General features: G+C 56.0%; 1 protein-coding gene and 1 long non-coding RNA gene across 13 annotated transcripts in view; one reads left to right on the forward strand and one right to left on the reverse strand.

Annotated features, from left to right (window-relative positions):
* LOC119140665 (tropomyosin beta chain-like) overlaps positions 1-11,348 on the forward strand; it is an 18,404-nt gene extending 7,056 nt beyond the window's left edge. Inside the window, exons 1-8 of one of the 12 annotated variants that reach the window (XM_037372204.1) lie at positions 1,965-2,252; positions 4,506-4,639; positions 5,689-5,806; positions 5,944-6,014; positions 6,824-6,899; positions 7,031-7,093; positions 7,812-7,881; positions 9,733-11,348. In XM_037372204.1, the coding sequence (XP_037228101.1) occupies positions 2,121-2,252; positions 4,506-4,639; positions 5,689-5,806; positions 5,944-6,014; positions 6,824-6,899; positions 7,031-7,093; positions 7,812-7,881; positions 9,733-9,806 (738 nt within the window). In that variant the 5' untranslated portion in view covers positions 1,965-2,120 and the 3' untranslated portion in view covers positions 9,807-11,348. Of the gene's footprint in view, positions 1-1,964; positions 2,253-4,505; positions 4,640-5,688; positions 5,807-5,943; positions 6,015-6,301; positions 6,378-6,823; positions 6,900-7,030; positions 7,094-7,811; positions 7,882-8,250; positions 9,060-9,732 lie in introns of those variants that run through there. The other 11 variants (XM_037372202.1, XM_037372201.1, XM_037372203.1 and 8 more) reach the window with 11 other exon arrangements.
* A 50-nt stretch (positions 11,349-11,398) lies between these two features.
* LOC119140677 lies at positions 11,399-17,387 on the reverse strand. Its single transcript, XR_005101676.1, has 4 exons — positions 17,288-17,387; positions 15,956-16,041; positions 14,950-15,279; positions 11,399-11,495 (listed from the first exon to the last, which is right to left on the reverse strand). It is a non-coding gene; the product is annotated as an uncharacterized LOC119140677 (long non-coding RNA).
* Between the last annotated feature and the right edge of the window lie 15 nt (positions 17,388-17,402).

A 17,402-nucleotide genomic window follows, 5' to 3' on the forward strand; every position in this document is an offset into this window, starting at 1 on the left:
CCACCATGCCCCTCTTAGCTGCCAGGACAGCATGTGCCTGTGAGCACAGAATGTCCCCATACCTTGGCCAGGTCAGGGCTCATCACAGCAATCCAGGCAGGCTCCTGGTCTTGGCAAAAATGTCAACAAATGCCTTAAAAGAATAAATCTCCCCCTGCTCTGTCACTGCCCTGCCTCTGGCATGGGGTGGCAATACATGAAGCCCACAGGGACTGCACTAAAGGGTGCAAATATGGCATCCCCAGGCACTTGGAGGGGGGTCAGATGGTGACAGATCAGAGAGTGCTTGCCCCTGGACTGGCAGCTCTACAGTGCTGGCAGCCCCTTCCCAGCAGCTCTGTAAGGCCACTGTGGCCCCACCACCTCTTGTCCCCAGTCCCATGGGGCCCATGGGCAGATGCTGGCAGGGGCTGCTGGAAATGGTGCAGCAGGGACAGTGGGTTTAGTCAGAGCAGTCCCCTCCAGCATCCCACATCCCCAGCTGGTGGCCTGTCCCTAGCCACCCCAGCAGGGCCCAGGGAAACTCCATAGTTCCCAGGCCATGATCCCAAAGGCTTCACCCAAGTTCCTACCCTGGTTGCTCTCCCCAGCTGAGATTTTGTTCTTATTTGGTGATTCCTTGAGCCAGTGGGAGGGAATGGGGCTCTGCTGGGAAGTGACTGCGTCCCTGGGTAGGGCCAGAGCAGGAGGCACCCAGCCCAGCTGGGTGACTGCCCCCCAACTTGCCCTCCAACCTACCCCCATCCTTCCTGCAGTCAGCTCACACCTGCCCCTTTGCTGGCTGAGACCCCATTTTCTGCTCCAAGACCAGTGCACTGGCCTGAGAGCACTTTTGGCACCCAGGCATCGGGCTGGGGGTGGTGCAGGACTGGCCAGGACTGGGGCCAAGTCTGAGGCTGCATGCTTCCAGGGGACCCGCAGTGCCACCTCTTCTGCCACCACTTAGCAGGGGGACACAGGGCTGCAGGGCACTGCCAGTGGTGTGGCTGGGTCCCCCCCAGGCCCCTTGACCCCAAAGCCAAGGGCAGACGGTGGGGTCAGCCCAGGAATTGGCGTCCCTGGAGGCAGGTGTGAAGTGCAGCCAGGGCTGCCTGGAAGCTGTCAGAGCTCCTTAAGGGAGGACTGAGTGCCACCAGTGCCAGTTTCTTCTGATGGATCAAGGCATGTGTCCCAACCAGGATGCAGAGCCAGGAGCTGGGAACTGGCTTCTCCTATGGAACAGAGCTCCCAGGGCAGCTGGGGGGTGCAGGGGGCTCCATGGGCTCAGTGGGTCTCTGCAGGGCTGCTAGCCAGGTCCCTGCTTGGGGGACCAGATGCCAAGGGGCTGAGTGGGATGGCTGCTGGGGATCTGACCATGCCCCACAGCTCCAGCCCCAGGTCCCCTGGGGGGATGCTTGGGAGTGGGCTCTGCCCCATGAGGCAAAAGCCTATGACCCCCCCAGCTTTGCAGCAGGGGGTGTGGGGGGCAGAGCTTGGGGAGCACCCATGGGTACATTGCTCCCATGTCCATGGGGGCTTGCAAGGGCCAGGCTCTGGCATTCTGCCTGGGCTCCTCTCCATCACCCTGGAGGAGCTTGGTAGGACTGTGCACCCCTATCTGGGGGGCCACCATGTGTCCTGCTTTGGGGGAGCTGTGTCCTGTATCCTAGGGGGCGTCATGGGCACTGTGCATCTGCAGGGAGGAGGAGGAAGAGCACCATACACTCTGCTTGGGGTGGAGGAACAGTGTGCCCTGCCCAGAAGCCACTGTGCATCTTGCCTTGGGAGGTAGGGACAGTGTCCCCTGCCTGGGTAGGACCATGCGTCCTGCCCAGGGGGGCACCCTATGTACTATTTCGGGGTGGTGGGGTGGTGGTTCTGTGCATCCCTCCTGGTGTTGGGGACTGTCCCCTGACGGGGTGGGCACCGTGCACCCTGGCCGGAGGTCTGCGTGCGCTGCCTAGGGCAGCGGCAGCCCAGGTCGGCCAGTGGCAGCAGCAGCAGCAGCGGGAGGAGGAGCAGGAAGGGATGGAGGCAGGGCGGGCGGCGGGAGCGGCCGCTGCCTGAGCGCTTCCTGCCCGAGCCGGGCGGATCCCACAAAGGGCTCGGCGGCGCGGCCTCCCCGCCGGCAGCCCCCCGCCATGGCCGGCATCAGCTCCATCGACGCCGTCAAGAAGAAGATCCAGAGCCTGCAGCAGGTGGCCGACGAGGCGGAGGAGCGCGCCCAGCACCTGCAGCGGGAGGCCGATGCCGAGCGGCAGGCCCGGGAGCGGGTAAGAGGCGCCGGGGCAGGGGGCGCCCCGGCAGCTCCCCGGGATGCCCCGCCGGCTCCTTTCCCGCGGGCTGGCCCCAGCCGTCCCGTCCTTGCCCTCCCCCCCCCCCGGTAGCCGGGCTGGCTGCTCCCGGGGCGGAGCGCCGCCTGGGGGTCTGGAGGGCGCTGCCATCCAGGTGCCGCGGCAGCATCCCTGCTCCGATCTGCCTCCTGCAGCTGCCTTCTTAATGGGTCTTGCGAGGGATGCTCCGTGCGGTGGAGCCCTCCATGTCTTCCCCGGCTGGTGGGGCACTAGGGAGCAGTCAGCGGCCAGCTCTGCCTTGGGTCTGCTTGGGGTCGGGCAGATCCTGGGAAAGGATCCCCTCTCTTGGAGGCCGGCTGTGTGCATGGCTAAAAAACCCACACCCAGGCTCTTGTCTGGCTTCCAGCAGGCTCTGCGGTCTGGGCCATAGCAGTCGCAGAGCCTTTGGCTCTCCAGTGTGTCCCTTCGCAGGGACAAGCTGTCCCTTTGCACTGTCATGGGCCAAGATTTCCACTCTGTGGCAGTGGGACAGCATTTCCAGGCTGCAGCTTGTGCCTGGTTTGGCTTTTTTATTGTTGTTGGAGCTTGTGAGATTTTTTCTCTCTTTTTCCTATGCCCACTACTTTAACATCCTCACTATATCAGGAGTAGCAGAGCTGGGTGCAGTACCCAGGCTGTTGTCACTCAGGCTGTGTGCAGAGGAAATGGCCCCTTCCTGCAGCTGCAGATTGAGTTCTCCAGTCACTGGGCACTGCTGGAGAGCTCATGTTCCTGAGTGTCCATCCAGGCAACTTTGACTCACTTTGGGGATGATTCTCTGGGGAAAACAGCCCCTGCCAGGGTGAGGCAGATGCTGTAAGTGGAGCATTGCCCTGGCAGGGGTCAAATCCAGCTCCCCATTTGGCAATTTGGCCAGGGATGAGCTCTTGGTGAGCCCAGAAAGAGGGTGTTCATGGGGTGGAAGTGGCTGTTGTGCCAGCCATGGGGCTAGCCACTTGCCTGGCACACTACTGGGCTGCTCTGCTTGGAGCGGCGCTGGCTGTGCCCATCTCCACCCTGCCAGCTTGCCACGGGGGACCACAGGTGCTCAGCAGGGCTGCGCAGGGTGACAGCCCCTTGCTGCTCCCATGGCCCCTCTGCTTGGCCAATGTCCCCCGGGGCATTCCCGATGTTGGAGCAGGAGGCCAGCTGGGACTGGACACTGCAGCTGGCCAGGCCTGCTCCAGCCTGTGAATAAGCATGAGACATTATCCCCTGTGTTGGCACATGCCTCCCTACATCTTGGTGCATGGGGCTGCTCCCCACAGCAAGGTCTCATTGCTGCTCATCTCTCTGCATCTGGGGTTTTAATTCCTCGCAGCCCCCCTGGTGGGGAGTGGGGCCAGGAGCTGCTGAGGCAGCATTTCCCGGTAGTGGTGATGGAGCAGGCAGGAGGTCTTCACTAAATGGAAAGAGTGCAGGGTCAGGCATCAAGGGGCTGGCAGGGGCCAGGGCCACTGCTCCTGGCTGGCCCTGGCTCCTGGCCCTGCATGAAGGGAGCCTAGGAAAGCAGGGAGTCCTGGTCCTGCAGGCACCAGCAGCTTCTGCTTAGCTGTGCTCCAGCCTGCTGAGGGTGACTCGCTTCATTGCCCCCATTGCCGCACTGTACATCAGCCGGGGGGAGCAGTTGGGGATGGGGGGGGGGGGGGGGCGGGGAACTGCGCTCAGCTTCCCGTTACCCCGTTATTCAGGGTCAGAGGTTTCCCCGCAGAAGAGACTCCTGGCTCACTTCCCCGCCTCTGTAAACAGGAAATCCACAAGCGGCTCCAATCTCCTTTTTGGGAGTAAAGCCACACAGGGCATTCCTCCTGCTTTACTCACTGCTCCACAAACCTCAAATACCTTCCCTGTGACTGTGTAGCTGCTCTGACCACCCTACCCTGGCAAACATGCCTCGTCCCTCTCCAAGGTGGGAGACAGGTGCAAGGACAAGGTGAAGGGGCTGCACATCCCGGACTCGGGTTGCATGGCCGGGGAGGAGCCAGTGTCAAACAGGGCCCTAGGGATGGAGAGAGCCCCATTGTTCCTATAGAAAGGTGATGGGATGTGTGCCCCAGCCAGGCTTGTTGCACAGTGCCAAGGGGTGTTCTGGATAGCGAATGCAAAAGTAACTGCTGAAAATGCTTTTTTAGATCTATATATATAGATATATATATGTCACATGGGGTGACCAAGGGGTTTCTGCTCCCCCAGGCTGAGGCTGAAGTAGCTTCTCTGAACCGCCGTATCCAGTTGGTGGAGGAGGAGCTGGACCGAGCACAGGAGCGCCTGGCCACCGCCCTGCAGAAGCTGGAGGAGGCTGAGAAGGCAGCTGATGAGAGCGAGAGGTGTGATGGGGAGGGACAGCAAGGGTAGCATCAGGTCACCCTTGATTGCAGGAAGCCCCCTTGGTTTTGCAGTGGGGTTTGGGGATCCCCCTGAAGTGATCTTATGGGGTTTGTGTTGGTTTTCCTGCAGACCCTGAAGGGAAAGAACAAAGCCATGATGCAGAGAAGTCCCCCAGATATGGGCGTTCTTGGCACACTTTGAAATTTCCAGGGCATCCATAAAATCTTAAAAAAATTGATCTGGCGCTTATACAAATATCAGTCTGTAACCAAAGCCAGAGGGTGCTTGGAGCCTATTCTCAGCCCTGGAGCAGTGTCCTTCACTCGAGAGCTGAGCAATGGCCCAGGAGGGGACTTCTGTGCCTGGAAACTGTGGTTGACCTTTGAGAATGAACTGGCCTCTTTAAAAAAAAAGTCCTGCAGAGTGTTTTTCCCCATCCTCACGGCAAGCAGATTTACTGGGCAGGAGCTGCACAGGTGAGGGCACTCAGGTTGCATGGGAATGCCTGGACACATCATGGCATTCCTGATAGTTACATGAGCTCTTTCCTCCATTGGCAAAGACCAGTTTGAGCAACAGCATCTGAGCCAGAGAAGTCTGCAGGAGTCCCTACTGTGGAGGTTCATGGGGGTTTGGTGACCTCCTGCTTATGAGCATCACTCCTGAATGGGAAGAGGCTTTGCCATGGGATGCATTTCCTAAAGGTTTCTGGCCTGTCAGGCTGCTTTTGTGGAGGTTGTGGCCAGTTTATCCTGGGCTGCACACATTTTTACACACCTCCCCCCGGATGATAGGTTCAGGACCTGCCTGGTTGAGAGGCACTGTGGCTACATGGCCCTGGGGTCAGCTCCGCTGCTTTAATTGTGTGCAGGAGCATCCTTGGGGTACCACTGGTGTGACTCTACCGTGTGAGGTGGCCAGTGAGTGCCAGTGTCCCAAGGCTCCAGAGCTGGAGTATGGCAGGGTCAGGACACAGTGGGTGGGCGGCAAGGTGCAGGTGCCACCTCAACCCACAGCAGTAACATCTTCTGGCTTGGGCTTTCCTTAGAGGCATGAAGGTCATTGAAAACAGGGCCATGAAGGATGAGGAGAAGATGGAGCTCCAGGAAATGCAGCTGAAGGAGGCGAAACACATAGCAGAGGAGGCTGACCGCAAATATGAGGAGGTGTGTGCCTGTACCCGTGTGCCCCCTTCCCCCAGTGCTGACCCCCCTGGTGGCACTTGGGACTGCCTCACCACAGCCTTCTGTCCTGAGCCAGGGCAAGGGCAGGGCTGATGCATGCCCCTTGCTGCCATTGACAGGTCGCCCGCAAACTGGTTGTCCTTGAGGGAGAGCTGGAGCGCTCAGAGGAGAGGGCAGAGGTGGCAGAGAGGTGAGTGGGGCTCCCAGTGGGCAGCGCGTGGGGGTCCCATACAGCCCTTGCCCAGAGTCCCTGTCTGTGTGTTTGTGTGGGGATGGGGATGTCCCTCCCCAGGAACAGCAGTCTGCTGTGGGGGTGGTCCCTGGGCTTGCAGGCTGGGGACAGGGGGATGCCAGCCTGCTAAGCAGCAGATCCTTGACCCTGTTCTCTGCTGTCCGTCGTCCCGTGTGTGTCGTGTCCCTGTCCGTCCCATCCCATCCCCCCCCCCCCCCCCCCCGGGTGCCCCTCTTCCACCTCAGCCGAGTGAGACAATTGGAAGAAGAGCTGCAGACCATGGATCAGACTCTCAAGTCCCTCATTGCCTCAGAGGAAGAGGTACTGGGGCAGGGGTGTAGGGTGATGTGCAGCAGCCCCCCCCCTCTCTATTGCTGTCTCTTGAATCACATAAGCCACCTCTCCCCTCTCTGCACCACTGCATCTGCCATCGACCTCCCTTCACCTCCCTCTCCAGTGAGCATGGGCTGGGTACACTCCTTCATCCCTCCGTGCCTGCTCTCCTTCTTGGCAGGGCTGATGGGAGCCTGGCTGGCAGCGATGCATGGGGTGTCTGTGTAAGGAGGCATGAGAAACAGATGAACAGATGCATCCCAGCAGCTTCCACTCGCAGCAGCTCTACTCCTCCACCTGTGTTTCCTGAGTTTTCTCCTCTCTTAACTTGTTCTCTCTCTCTTTCCTCCTTCCCCGTGCCTGCTCTTTCTGCTCCCCCCTCTCACCTGCCCCTCGGCCCCACCCCCCTCCTGGCGGCCCTGCTTGGGATGTAGTAAATGTGGTGACCTAGAGGAGGAGCTGAAAATTGTCACCAACAACTTGAAGTCCCTGGAAGCCCAGGCTGACAAGGTAGGACCCAGCAGGGCTGCTGGGGCTGGGCAGAGTGTGTGGGGTCTGGGGGTAGTGGGGTCATCCACTGGAGTGAAGGATGGCCAGAGGTGTCCTGTGGGGCTCATGGGTGCCCATCTCTGTCTCTGCAGTATTCCACCAAGGAGGACAAGTATGAGGAGGAAATCAAGCTTCTAGGGGAAAAACTGAAGGAGGTAAGAGGTGTGGGGCCAGGACCCCCAAGAGAGGGGCTAGCACTGCATCAGTGCAGGCATGAGTTTGCCATCCCATGTAGGTTTTGACCCTGTTATACCTGTATCCTCTCACCCTTCCCCAAATTGCAGCCCTGCAGCATGGCGGGTGGCTGGGTCTGGGATAGGTCTTGTGGGGTCCCACTACCCTGTAAGGGTCCCTGTCCCATCTGGAGGGCTGGTGTTTTCATCCCCAGGGAGCACAGTCCTGCTGGGGTGCATCCTGCAACCTCATGCTGTGCTCTGCTCCTGCTCTGCTCATCTCTGCCCCACATGGTGTCCTGCTCCCAGGATATGTGCTGGCAGGAGCTCATGCCCTGCACACACTAACTTCAAGCCATGTCCAATTTGGAGTGATCCATCTAGTGTTAGTCACACATGCAACCTGTGAAGTATGTGGGCTCCCATGATACCCCTGCTTTTGGTGGTCAGGACAGGTTGGGATAAACAGGAAGCCCAACATGGAGGCACTTTGCCCAGCTGCCTCTTTTGAGGGCAAGCTCTCACCCCTGCTGCTGGTTTAGGGTGCGGGGGTCCATGGGGTCCTTGTCCCTTGCCTTTCCTAGGGGAGGGCTCATGGGGGGGATATGAGAGATGCAGACGGCAGATTTGGAGTGCAGTGCAGCCTGCGCCATCCCCATTGTGCCCCACAGTTCACCCTCTTCCCCCTTCTCTTCTGCAGGCTGAGACCCGGGCAGAGTTTGCAGAGCGATCTGTGGCGAAGCTGGAGAAAACCATTGATGATCTAGAAGGTAAAATGTCCTCACTGGCCCTGTGTCCCTCTTTCCCAGGGAGGACTAGCCAGGATGTGCCCCTCATAGAGTCAGACAGAGCTTGGCTGGGGTGAGGGGTGGGCAGGGGTCCTGGGAGGGTGGAGGCTGAATGCCATGGTGTCTGGTGTGGGGGTGTAGAGCTGCTGGGGTCTATGGCTCTGCCCTCAGGTGGGGGAATAGGGCTGCATCCACATCACCTGTGCATGCACATTCCTGCTGCCCTCGGCCCCCCACTCACAGCCCCTCTCTCTCTCTCTCTCTCTCTCCCCCTCCCCACTACCTGCCCCCCGATCTTGTTCTACCCAACCTTGTTCTACTGCCTGCCCCCCACCCGCCCCCTGCCTGCAGATGAAGTGTATGCACAGAAGATGAAGTACAAATCCATCAGCGAGGAGCTAGACAATGCACTTAATGACATCACCTCCCTCTGAGCCCCCCACCGGGCACCATCACTGCACCCACCTGCCTGCCTCACCCCTCCCCAGCTCAGCTGCTTGCCTGCCCAGCCATCCCACCACTCTTCCTGCCTGCTCTGTCCCCTCTGTCCTTCCCAGCCTGCACCTGTCTGTCAGTTCCTTTGAGACAGGAGCCAGCCTGGGGTGTTTTTGCAATACCTCGCTTTGTGGGGAGATGAGATGTAGGTGCTTAGGGGTGTTTAATGGGGAAGGGGAGCAGCCCCCAGGACCCACACACACTGGGTGGATGGTACCCATGCAGTTGCAGGTCCATGCCGCAGCATTGCCTGGTGGGGGACAGAGCTGCGCCTAGGAGCCCTTCACTTCAGTAGCTCCCTCCTCTGCTCCCTAGCATCATAAGCACCAGGGACCCTGCAGCTCTGGTGCTGGGGGGACACCTGCCCTCATATTCCCCCAGCAAAGTCCCCTGGTTCTTCTTGCTGAGCCCGGGGGGGGGGGGGGGGGCACACAGGGGAAGTGGCACCTCCACCACCAAAACAGAGAGGGCTTAGGCTTGGGGGACGGAGGAGGGGGTCCAGCTGTGCAGGCAGCCCATCCCCAGGCAGGCAGTCCCCAGACCCTCTGCCTCCCTTCTGTCCTTTGCACATCGCTCTTCAGTTTGCATTTCATGACTTTTTCTTTTCTGTTCTGTCCCTCTGGGTTACTGAATTGGTCTCAATAAAGCATTTTGTCTCCTCTGTTTCTCCTTTGTTTTCTTCATGCTGCTCTGTCCCTCATCTGCCTGTCTCACACATGTGCCAGCAGCTGAAGTGGTTGCAGGCAGCTCACAGCCACAGGACCTCTGGGATGGCAGCAGCTGAGCCCTGGGCAGTTCCCACACTGCCAGGCTGAGTGGGATGGGGCCCTTTGTGCCTCCACCCAGGGGATGACCCTCACCACCGCCTGGCTCTTGGACACAGCTTTCTTCATCTCCTGTCACCTTCTCCATGACTCTTTTGGCCTGAAATAGCAGGGTTAGACTTGGTCCTGTCCATTCCTTGTCCCCACTCCCAGACATTGCCCACAAGCAGCAGTCTCAGCCCTGGCATCTCTCCTGCATCACTCTCCCATGCCGAAGGGACTGACTCTACTCTTCAGCTGTGATCCCTGGCCCTAAACGGGTCCCTGATCATCCTCCTCCTCCTTCCTCAGCATCCTACCCTGCCCCACAACTCTGTCCCTGAATTGATGGACCTGCAGCCCTGTTCCTGCCCCAGGACCGCCTGCCTCTTCCTGCCAGCCCAGCTCATTCCCCAATGCTGGCTGGGAAGAAACAGGGTTTCCAGCAAGGGCTTTGGGGAATGCTGTCTCTTCACTAACTTGCCTTTCTCTCTGTCTCTCCCCTCTGCTGCACTGATGTCACCGTTTTCTCTAGAGTGGTCCCAGCAGGAGGCTGAGAAAAATCGGGTTCTCACTAACAAGCTGCAGGTCATCCTTTACCGAACTTAACAACTGAGCTGCCGAGAACTCCCATTCCTAGCCCAGCCTCCCACACCCAGGCTGCCACCAGCCTCGCTCCTTGCTTCATTTCAGCCAGGCTGGCTCAGGGCTGGGAGCCCCTCCTCAATCCCCGCTGGGGTTAGGTGGTGTGTGGAGCCTTGGCTTATCCCCCTGGGGGTAACTGCCCTGCTTGGGGGGGACGGGGAGCCCTCTGGAGCTGATTGTTTTTTCTCAGGAGAGGAACAAGGATTTTTGTGATGGCCTGGGACACCCACGTGGTGATGGCTGTCCCCCAGCATCAGTCTGGTCCTGCCGGGGAGGGATGCGGTAGCTTGTATTGCTGCCTTCCTCCCCTTGTCCCAGGAGCCAGTGGTCAGCTTCTTTCCCCTCACTCTGGTCACCCCAAACTATGCAGGGAGGATCTCCTCAGAGTTGGGTCCCTGCAGGGTTCTGGGAGGGCTGGGATAGGAACTGGGGACCCAGCAGCTGTTGCCCCAAACCTGGGGTGGAGGACAGGGAAGATCTTGGCTGGGAGTGCTAGGAGACAGGACTGGGTGGGCAGAACTCTCGTCCCATCCCCATCTCTAGATGGAAGGAGGATGCTGTTTGGAAGTGAGTGCCAGAGAAGGCTGCCTTGGCAGCAGGCTGCCCAGCAGAGCTCATCCCTGCAGCCTTGTTAGCTTTGCTCCTTCTCTCTGCTGTTTTCTCTGCTTGCCTTCCTGGGATGCTGCTTCACTCTCTTCTTCACAGAGCACTGCCAGGTCATGCAGCAGGTACTGGCTCTCAGGCTGGCTAAGGGTTTGTGTGCAAGCCCACAGCTGGATGGTGGTGATGCCCTGGGGCAGGACATGCTGAGTAGGAAGATGGGGCTGTGCTGGTGGCTCTCCGGGGAGGGGTACCCATCAGCGGTTTCTGTGCTGCAGAGGGCCTGGCTGTGGGCAACAAGGTGCCATGGGAGGATGGAAATGATGAAAAGCAGGGTCTGCCTGCCCCGAGCAACCAGTCCAGCTGGCCTGGCCACCCCAGCAGATCCTGGGTTGTCTAGATTCATCCCTGCTGATGGTGGGGCTGCTTGTATGGACTCTGCTCTGCAGGGATGCCCCACATGGCTGGAGGCTGGTGCTGTACTGAAATGTGTGTGTGTGTGTCTGTGCTTGGTGTGGTGTACATGGGTCCGGCTGTGCCTGGGTATGCTTGGGCTGTGTCTGTGTCCATGTGTGTGGCTGGTTGCATGTTCCTTGTGTTCACAGAGAGTCTGGCTAGTGCCAAAGAGGAGAATGTGGGCATCCACCAGGTCCTGGACCAGACCTTATTGGAGCTGAACAACCTCTGAGCTGCTCTGGAGAGCTCCTGTCCCTCTTCCCTACCCCACATGTGCAACTCACTGGCACACTCAGGATGTCATCAGCTGAACTGTCTTGGCCAAATCCACACACCCATTGAGAAGGGAAGCCCTGCAGCCTTACGCTGTGGCTCAGGGGTGTCTTGTTTGTGCACAGTCTGACTGGCTCTGTCCTGTCTTCATGTCCAAATATTAAAGCAGTTTGACAAGATGGATGGGTGTGCCTGGTCCTTGCAGGCAGGCACAGGGAGACATGGTGGGGGGGTCTCCACCCAGTTTGCACAGGAGGTTCTGCAGGGTCTTGGGTCCAGGGTGGGTATGGCCAGCATAAGGATGTCCTCTGCGTCTGTGATGGGCTGGAAGCAATAATGCACAACATTTGGGCTCTGTTCCCACATCTCCATCACCTCCTTGGGATGCACAGAAAACCTTCAAATCTCAAGCTCAGTTCAAACTGACCATCCTCTTCAAGTGCAGTGATAGAGATATGTCACTGGCGTGTTACCTGCCTGGCACTTGGGGAAGCCACAAGGTCTTTGATCTTCTCATGGAGTCTGCTTCCATGGTTCATGTTTATGATGCCATCTGAGCATGCATACAACCATGTGACCATACATGCACGCACTATTACTTACTAGGGTCTTCTCCAGGTCTGTGGTTAGCTGCTTACACCATGTACTAGTTGCATTTTCTATTACCAGTCACTGAACGGCTGCCTGAGGGAAAGCTGTATAAACTAGCAAATATTAAAATGCAGTAGGCAGCCAATTTCCAAAGCGTTCAGGAAGTTTCCTTCTGGATTGCTGTGTTTTCTCCAACACAAAGAATGGCAGGATATGTCTCATCGCTGTCACCAAAAAAGGCTGGATTCCTTGGGGATGCCCAAAGTAATGATCTAGTCCTTCCCTCTGCTTTGGGCCTGTGGTGATGTGCTTCCCCCCCCCCCCCCCCCCCCCCCCCATCTTGATCTTTGTTTCTGTAACAGTGCTCAAGTGATAACCACCAGTGGCAGTTGAAATGGATGTGTCTGGTCACAATGGCTGCATCCAACTCAAAGTGTATTTAGGGGAGACAGATAACAACACAATAGCCAAGGGCTAATTTGAACAATGCATTCACCTAACAGTGCTGGTCAAGGTCCAACTCAAGTCAAGTTTGAAAGAAACTGACTTCTGTAGTCAGTATGCAAATATGACTATAAAAGTCAATTATCTTACTCCATAAATAGTGGACAGCCCAGGGCCTGTTGAACTCTCCTGCATGGCAGCGGGTTGCATGACAAGATCTCCCCTTGAGGGATGCCTCTCAAAGTTACTCCTCAAGGCTGAGAGATTCCTTGCTACAACAGATTCTCGGTAAGTGATTAATAGCATGCCATATTTTGAAATCTTAGCTAAGTGGTATAAAGGATTGATTGTGCACATATAAGCCTTTAGATATAAACCGTTGACCAAGTCTGAGACTAAGTCTGGATCTAGCTGCACCTAAACTCCCCTCTCAGAAGGAGTTTAGAATGCAAGGGGGTCCTTTCTGAACCTTATGTATGACTCAACAGGAGGGTCTCCCTGACAGTTTTGTCTGACCCTGTCATCTGTGCAGTAAATAATCAAGTATACCTTGTCATCAAATCTTGTTAAACCACTGTCACATTTACTATCAAACTTGGTTAAATCTCTGTTGCATACCAATAAGCATATTGCTGCTTCTCTCTTATGAGTGAAGTGCGTCACTCCATCCTCAACAAATTGGCGTAGTCAGCAGGATAGCAAGTAGTATCACAGCTTATTTACGGAGGTGTAGAGTGAATCTGGAGGCTTAGAGTGAATTCAATACCCAACTTCTCAGAAGAGTGTGCTTGTGACAATTGACATAATTGGGAAGTTGCCCTAGGCATCCCCAGAGCTGTGATTCAAGGTCGGACTACTGGCATTATCTTGAGTTTGACTAAAGCATTTGTCCTGGTTTCAGCTGGGACAGTTAATTTTCTTCTTAGTAGCTGGTCCAGTGCTGTGTTTTGGATTTAGTGTGAGAACAATGTTGATAGGACACTGATATTTTTGGTTATTGCTAGGTAATGTTTATACTAAGTCAAGGACTTTTTGGTTCCTCAGGCCCTGCCAGCGAGAAGGCTGGAGGGGCATAAGAAATTGGAAGGGGCACAGCCAGGACAAGCAACCCAAAATAGCCAAAGAGATATTCCATACCATAGGATGTCATGCTGAGTATATAAGCTGGGGAAAGAAGAAGGAGGGGAGGGACATTCAGCATTATGGTGCTTGTCTGTAGAGGAATGAAGCTGGGTTAATTAACATTGATAATATACAGCTGTGGGCTGGCTTCAGGGGCAGTGGGTTGGATGATGTGGATAAGGTGCAGCTGTGGCTGTTTCCTGCTAAGTGTTTAAATAGCTCTAAGGGGCATAGAAGAGGAGCAGTCAAGGAAGAGAGATGTGGAAGAAGTGGGGAGAAGGGAAAGAGAAGACGAGAGGAAGAGTGTTCTGGTGGTAGGAGAGGCAAGAAGAAGGCAGCAGAAGGACTGGCCAGAAGAGTATGAAGAAATGGCATGAGCATTAGATGGACCTTTGAGGCATTGTGGAGGATTGGTGGCTGTGCTAGGGCAAGGTGTGTTAACTACTTATTGAAGTTAACTTGGTATGTGATTGGTAAAAGACCTTGTTGCAGCTGGCTAGTTTTGGAAGTGCTGTGACACTTGTCTTCCCATGTAACTGTTATGTGTGATGGAGTCCTGCTTCCCTGGAGATTGATGGACACCTGTCTGCTGAGGGGAAGTAGTAAATGAATTCTTTGTCTTGCTTGCATGTACAGCTTTTGCTTTGACTGTTAAACTGTCTTTATCTCAACCCATGAGTTTTCTCACTCTTACTCTTCTGATCCTTTTCCCCCATCCCACTGTGGGGGGAGTGAGTGAGCATCTGTGTGGGACTTAGTTGCTGGCCAGGGTTAAATCATGACAGCATTCCAGAAATGAGATAATGGTGAAAGGAAGGAGCATACTTCAACTCCTTTGGCACTAGTCGCCAGAAAGGAAGAACACCACTTACTCCCTTTTAGGGAGGAATTGTAGGACATGAAGTAAAAAATAAGTAATGTCCAGAAGGTAATTGGGCCTGCCTGTTCAGAAAGTGGAAGCTTATCAGTGGATAAGCAATGATGGCTTTATTTCCAGTTGGTGAAGTTTTTAATAAATATGGGAGCACAAATTTCAGTTCTAACACAAGATGCTGAGAAGCTGGGCATGCGATCTACATGGTGAAGAGTTAAGATCAGCAGTGTGAACAGAGTATTGTGTGTCAAACTGCCAAGGTCAACCTATGGCTCCCAGGTGAGAAGTGAATGTCAACTACTTGCTTTGCAATTAAAGATCATTATGAAAACATTTTAGGTTTCAATGTTTTAACCAACTAACCTGGTGCCTGCCAAATAGGGGCATGTGGTCCTTCACTTCAAACATCAATTCCAAACCTGGCAGAAATGGGGAGGCTACAGTGCATGTGCTGTGTGCAGCCCCTGCACTCCCTGACTCAAAAATTACTAATGTAATGCAATAGCCAATTTCTACTGTGGCACAAAATAGAATTTCTGAAGTCATAGCTGATGTGTGCCAAGCCCTGTTGTCCCACACTACCCAATGAATAACACTCTAAAAGCATAGCCTTATGCTGCCAGGAAACATAACTCATGCTGGGCCATTGCCCCAGCAAGTGGCTGGCAGGAATAGCTTTTGTTATCTGCTTTGCTTTGCTACACCTCTCAGCTCAGAAAAGGCGAGTGGTGCAATTGCATCTCTTACCTGCCCAGGTGCTGCCAGCTTCCTGCCTTCCCCCTGGCCTAGCACCTCTGGTTTGTGGCTCCAAGACCTCCTGCAGGGAAAAGGGCTCCTCTTGCACGGGGTACTCATTTTTTAGTTGTTCTCCTGGGGTGCAGGACCTGCTAGGAGCTGTAGCCTCCCTCCCTGGGACATGCTGGAGGGGAAGGATGGTGCACAGCTGTCCTGGCCTGCAGAGCTGGCACTGCACAAGGGCTGGAGCTCTTCCTTGGGTCCTACTTGCTTTTCCACAGTACATCAGCTGAGCTGTTCTGTTGTTTGGTCAAAGCACCTTCCAGGCAGGGGTTTGTCTGGCTGCAAAAGGAACAAGAGTGTAAAACCACCTCTTCTGCAGGAGCCTGTCCCAGCAAGCAATGCTCTGCACTGCAAACAAGCCTGCCCTGCACTCCTATCAGGATGGGTTCCTTGAGTCCAGCCTGTGTGCCCTTGCCTTCCTGCTGGGACAAAGAGCCCTTTCACACCATGGTTTTTTTCCTATTAGCTGCCCAGCCTCCTGGTTTAGACTAGTCCATTTAACTGTTTACACCCTGCTGCAAGGGCCTTTTTTTCCCCCCCCTCTGAACATTCTGTGGTTTGGCAGTGAGATCCTGGCTGCTGTTCACAGGTAATGCTCTGCCCCAAAGATGTGAGACTATCTTTCATGGTTGAGCAAAGCTTCATGTTTTCTCCATCCTCCTGCCCATCTACTTCCCCCGTGGTCCTGCAGAAAAATGCAGGTGGAGGGAAGCTCTGAGAGGCTGGGCAATGGGGGTGGTGTGTGTTTGACCTGGAAGGCACCTCTCCCTACTCTAACCCATGCTGAGGATCACAGGGCCTGTCCCCTCCTCTCCCCCTCTCCCACTGAATTTCAACCTTTAGATTTGTTTAGCTTGGCTTGACAGACTGAAGATCTCTCCCAAGTGCTTTCAGTCCTGGTGTGTGCTGCCACCCCTTTGATAAACCACCACATTAACTTCCAGCAGCCTCTCACCTCTGCTCTCTTCTCCAGTTTTCTCATCGCTCTGGTGCCTCATCTCATCTCTGAATCCTTTCTGTTCAATATCCTTGAACAATGTGCTGGAGGGGAACAACCACACAAAGAGCATCACAGACACATTTTGATGAGACATGTTGAGCTGCACAGAGCTGAATACAAACCCTCCAGCCCCTTCTTTGGGTTGATTACCTCCACATTTACAGCCTGAGACATTTGGGTGAGGGCAGGAAGAGCTGTGTTGCCAAGCTGTGTGGGTTTTGCAGGGCTCTGGGTGATTTTGGAACAGGTCAGGCCACATAAAGCTAAGTGCCACACGAAGCTCCCAGTCAATATAATCAATATTACTTATTTATCAATCCCACCAGAGGACAATGCAGCTGGAGGGAAATTCAGAGTTATAACCACATGGTGCTGTCTCATTTCTGTATGAGTTACGTATGCCCTGTATGCAGCGCTCAGTACCATGCCCCACATCTGGGCTGCGCTGCCTGAGCTGTGAGTGTGGAGTGGGCACTACAGGAAGAGCAGTGGGGGGTGCAGAGGGTGCATGGTCCCTTTTCTGCATGCTCAAACGCTGCAGGGGGCCTGGGGGCAGTACTAGAGGCCCCCTGCACTGAAGCAGGCCTGTGGCTGGGCAACAGGCAGCTAGGGACCCTTGGGGATGGCCACCATACCTCACCCAAGCCTGAGCACCCCCAGATGGCTCAGGTCCTGTAAAGGTACCGGTGACAGGGCCAAGCTCCTCTGGGTTCAGGCCTTGCTCCCCTGTGACAGACCTGAGCCCCCTGGTATAGGCTGTGCCCACCAGTGAGAGGACCAGATCCCCAAGTGGTGCATGCTATGTCCTTCTGTGACAGGACCAAGGGTTCCCCTCTTCCCCCCCGGTGCAGGCCATGTACCCTGGTACGGGCTGTGCCCTGCTCCCCCCCCCCCCCCCCCCCCCGCAGGACCAGATCCCCAACTGGTACAGGCCCTGCTCTCCCATGACAGGATCAGGTCCCCCTTAAGCAGGCCATGTCCCCTGTGACAAACCCTGGTCCCCACCCTCCTATTACAAGACAAGGTCCCCAACCAGTGCAGGCCATGTCCCCCCATGACACGACCAGGTCCAGCCCCCACATGACAGGCCTGAGCCCTCCACTTCAGGCTGTGCCCCCCTATGACAGGCCAAGAGCTCCCCCCGTGTCAGGCCCGAGTCCCGGGATTCAGGCTGTACCGTCCGTGTGTCGCCCCCCCCCCCCTCTTAACAGGCCCAGCTTCCCCCCAGTGACAGACCCGACCCCCCCGGTGCAGGCCGTGCCACTCCAAAACAGACCCTAGCCTCACCCCACTCCAGCTCAGACTCCGCCCCCGCCCAGCGCGGCCCTTCCGTCGGCAGCGGCGCACGTCGTGTGACGTCAGGCAGAACCGGAAAAACGGGGGAGGGAGAGGGGGGTGCGGA

The sequence above is a fragment of the Falco rusticolus genome, chromosome W (assembly GCF_015220075.1).
Source record: "Falco rusticolus isolate bFalRus1 chromosome W, bFalRus1.pri, whole genome shotgun sequence".
Classification (NCBI taxonomy): domain Eukaryota; kingdom Metazoa; phylum Chordata; class Aves; order Falconiformes; family Falconidae; genus Falco; species Falco rusticolus.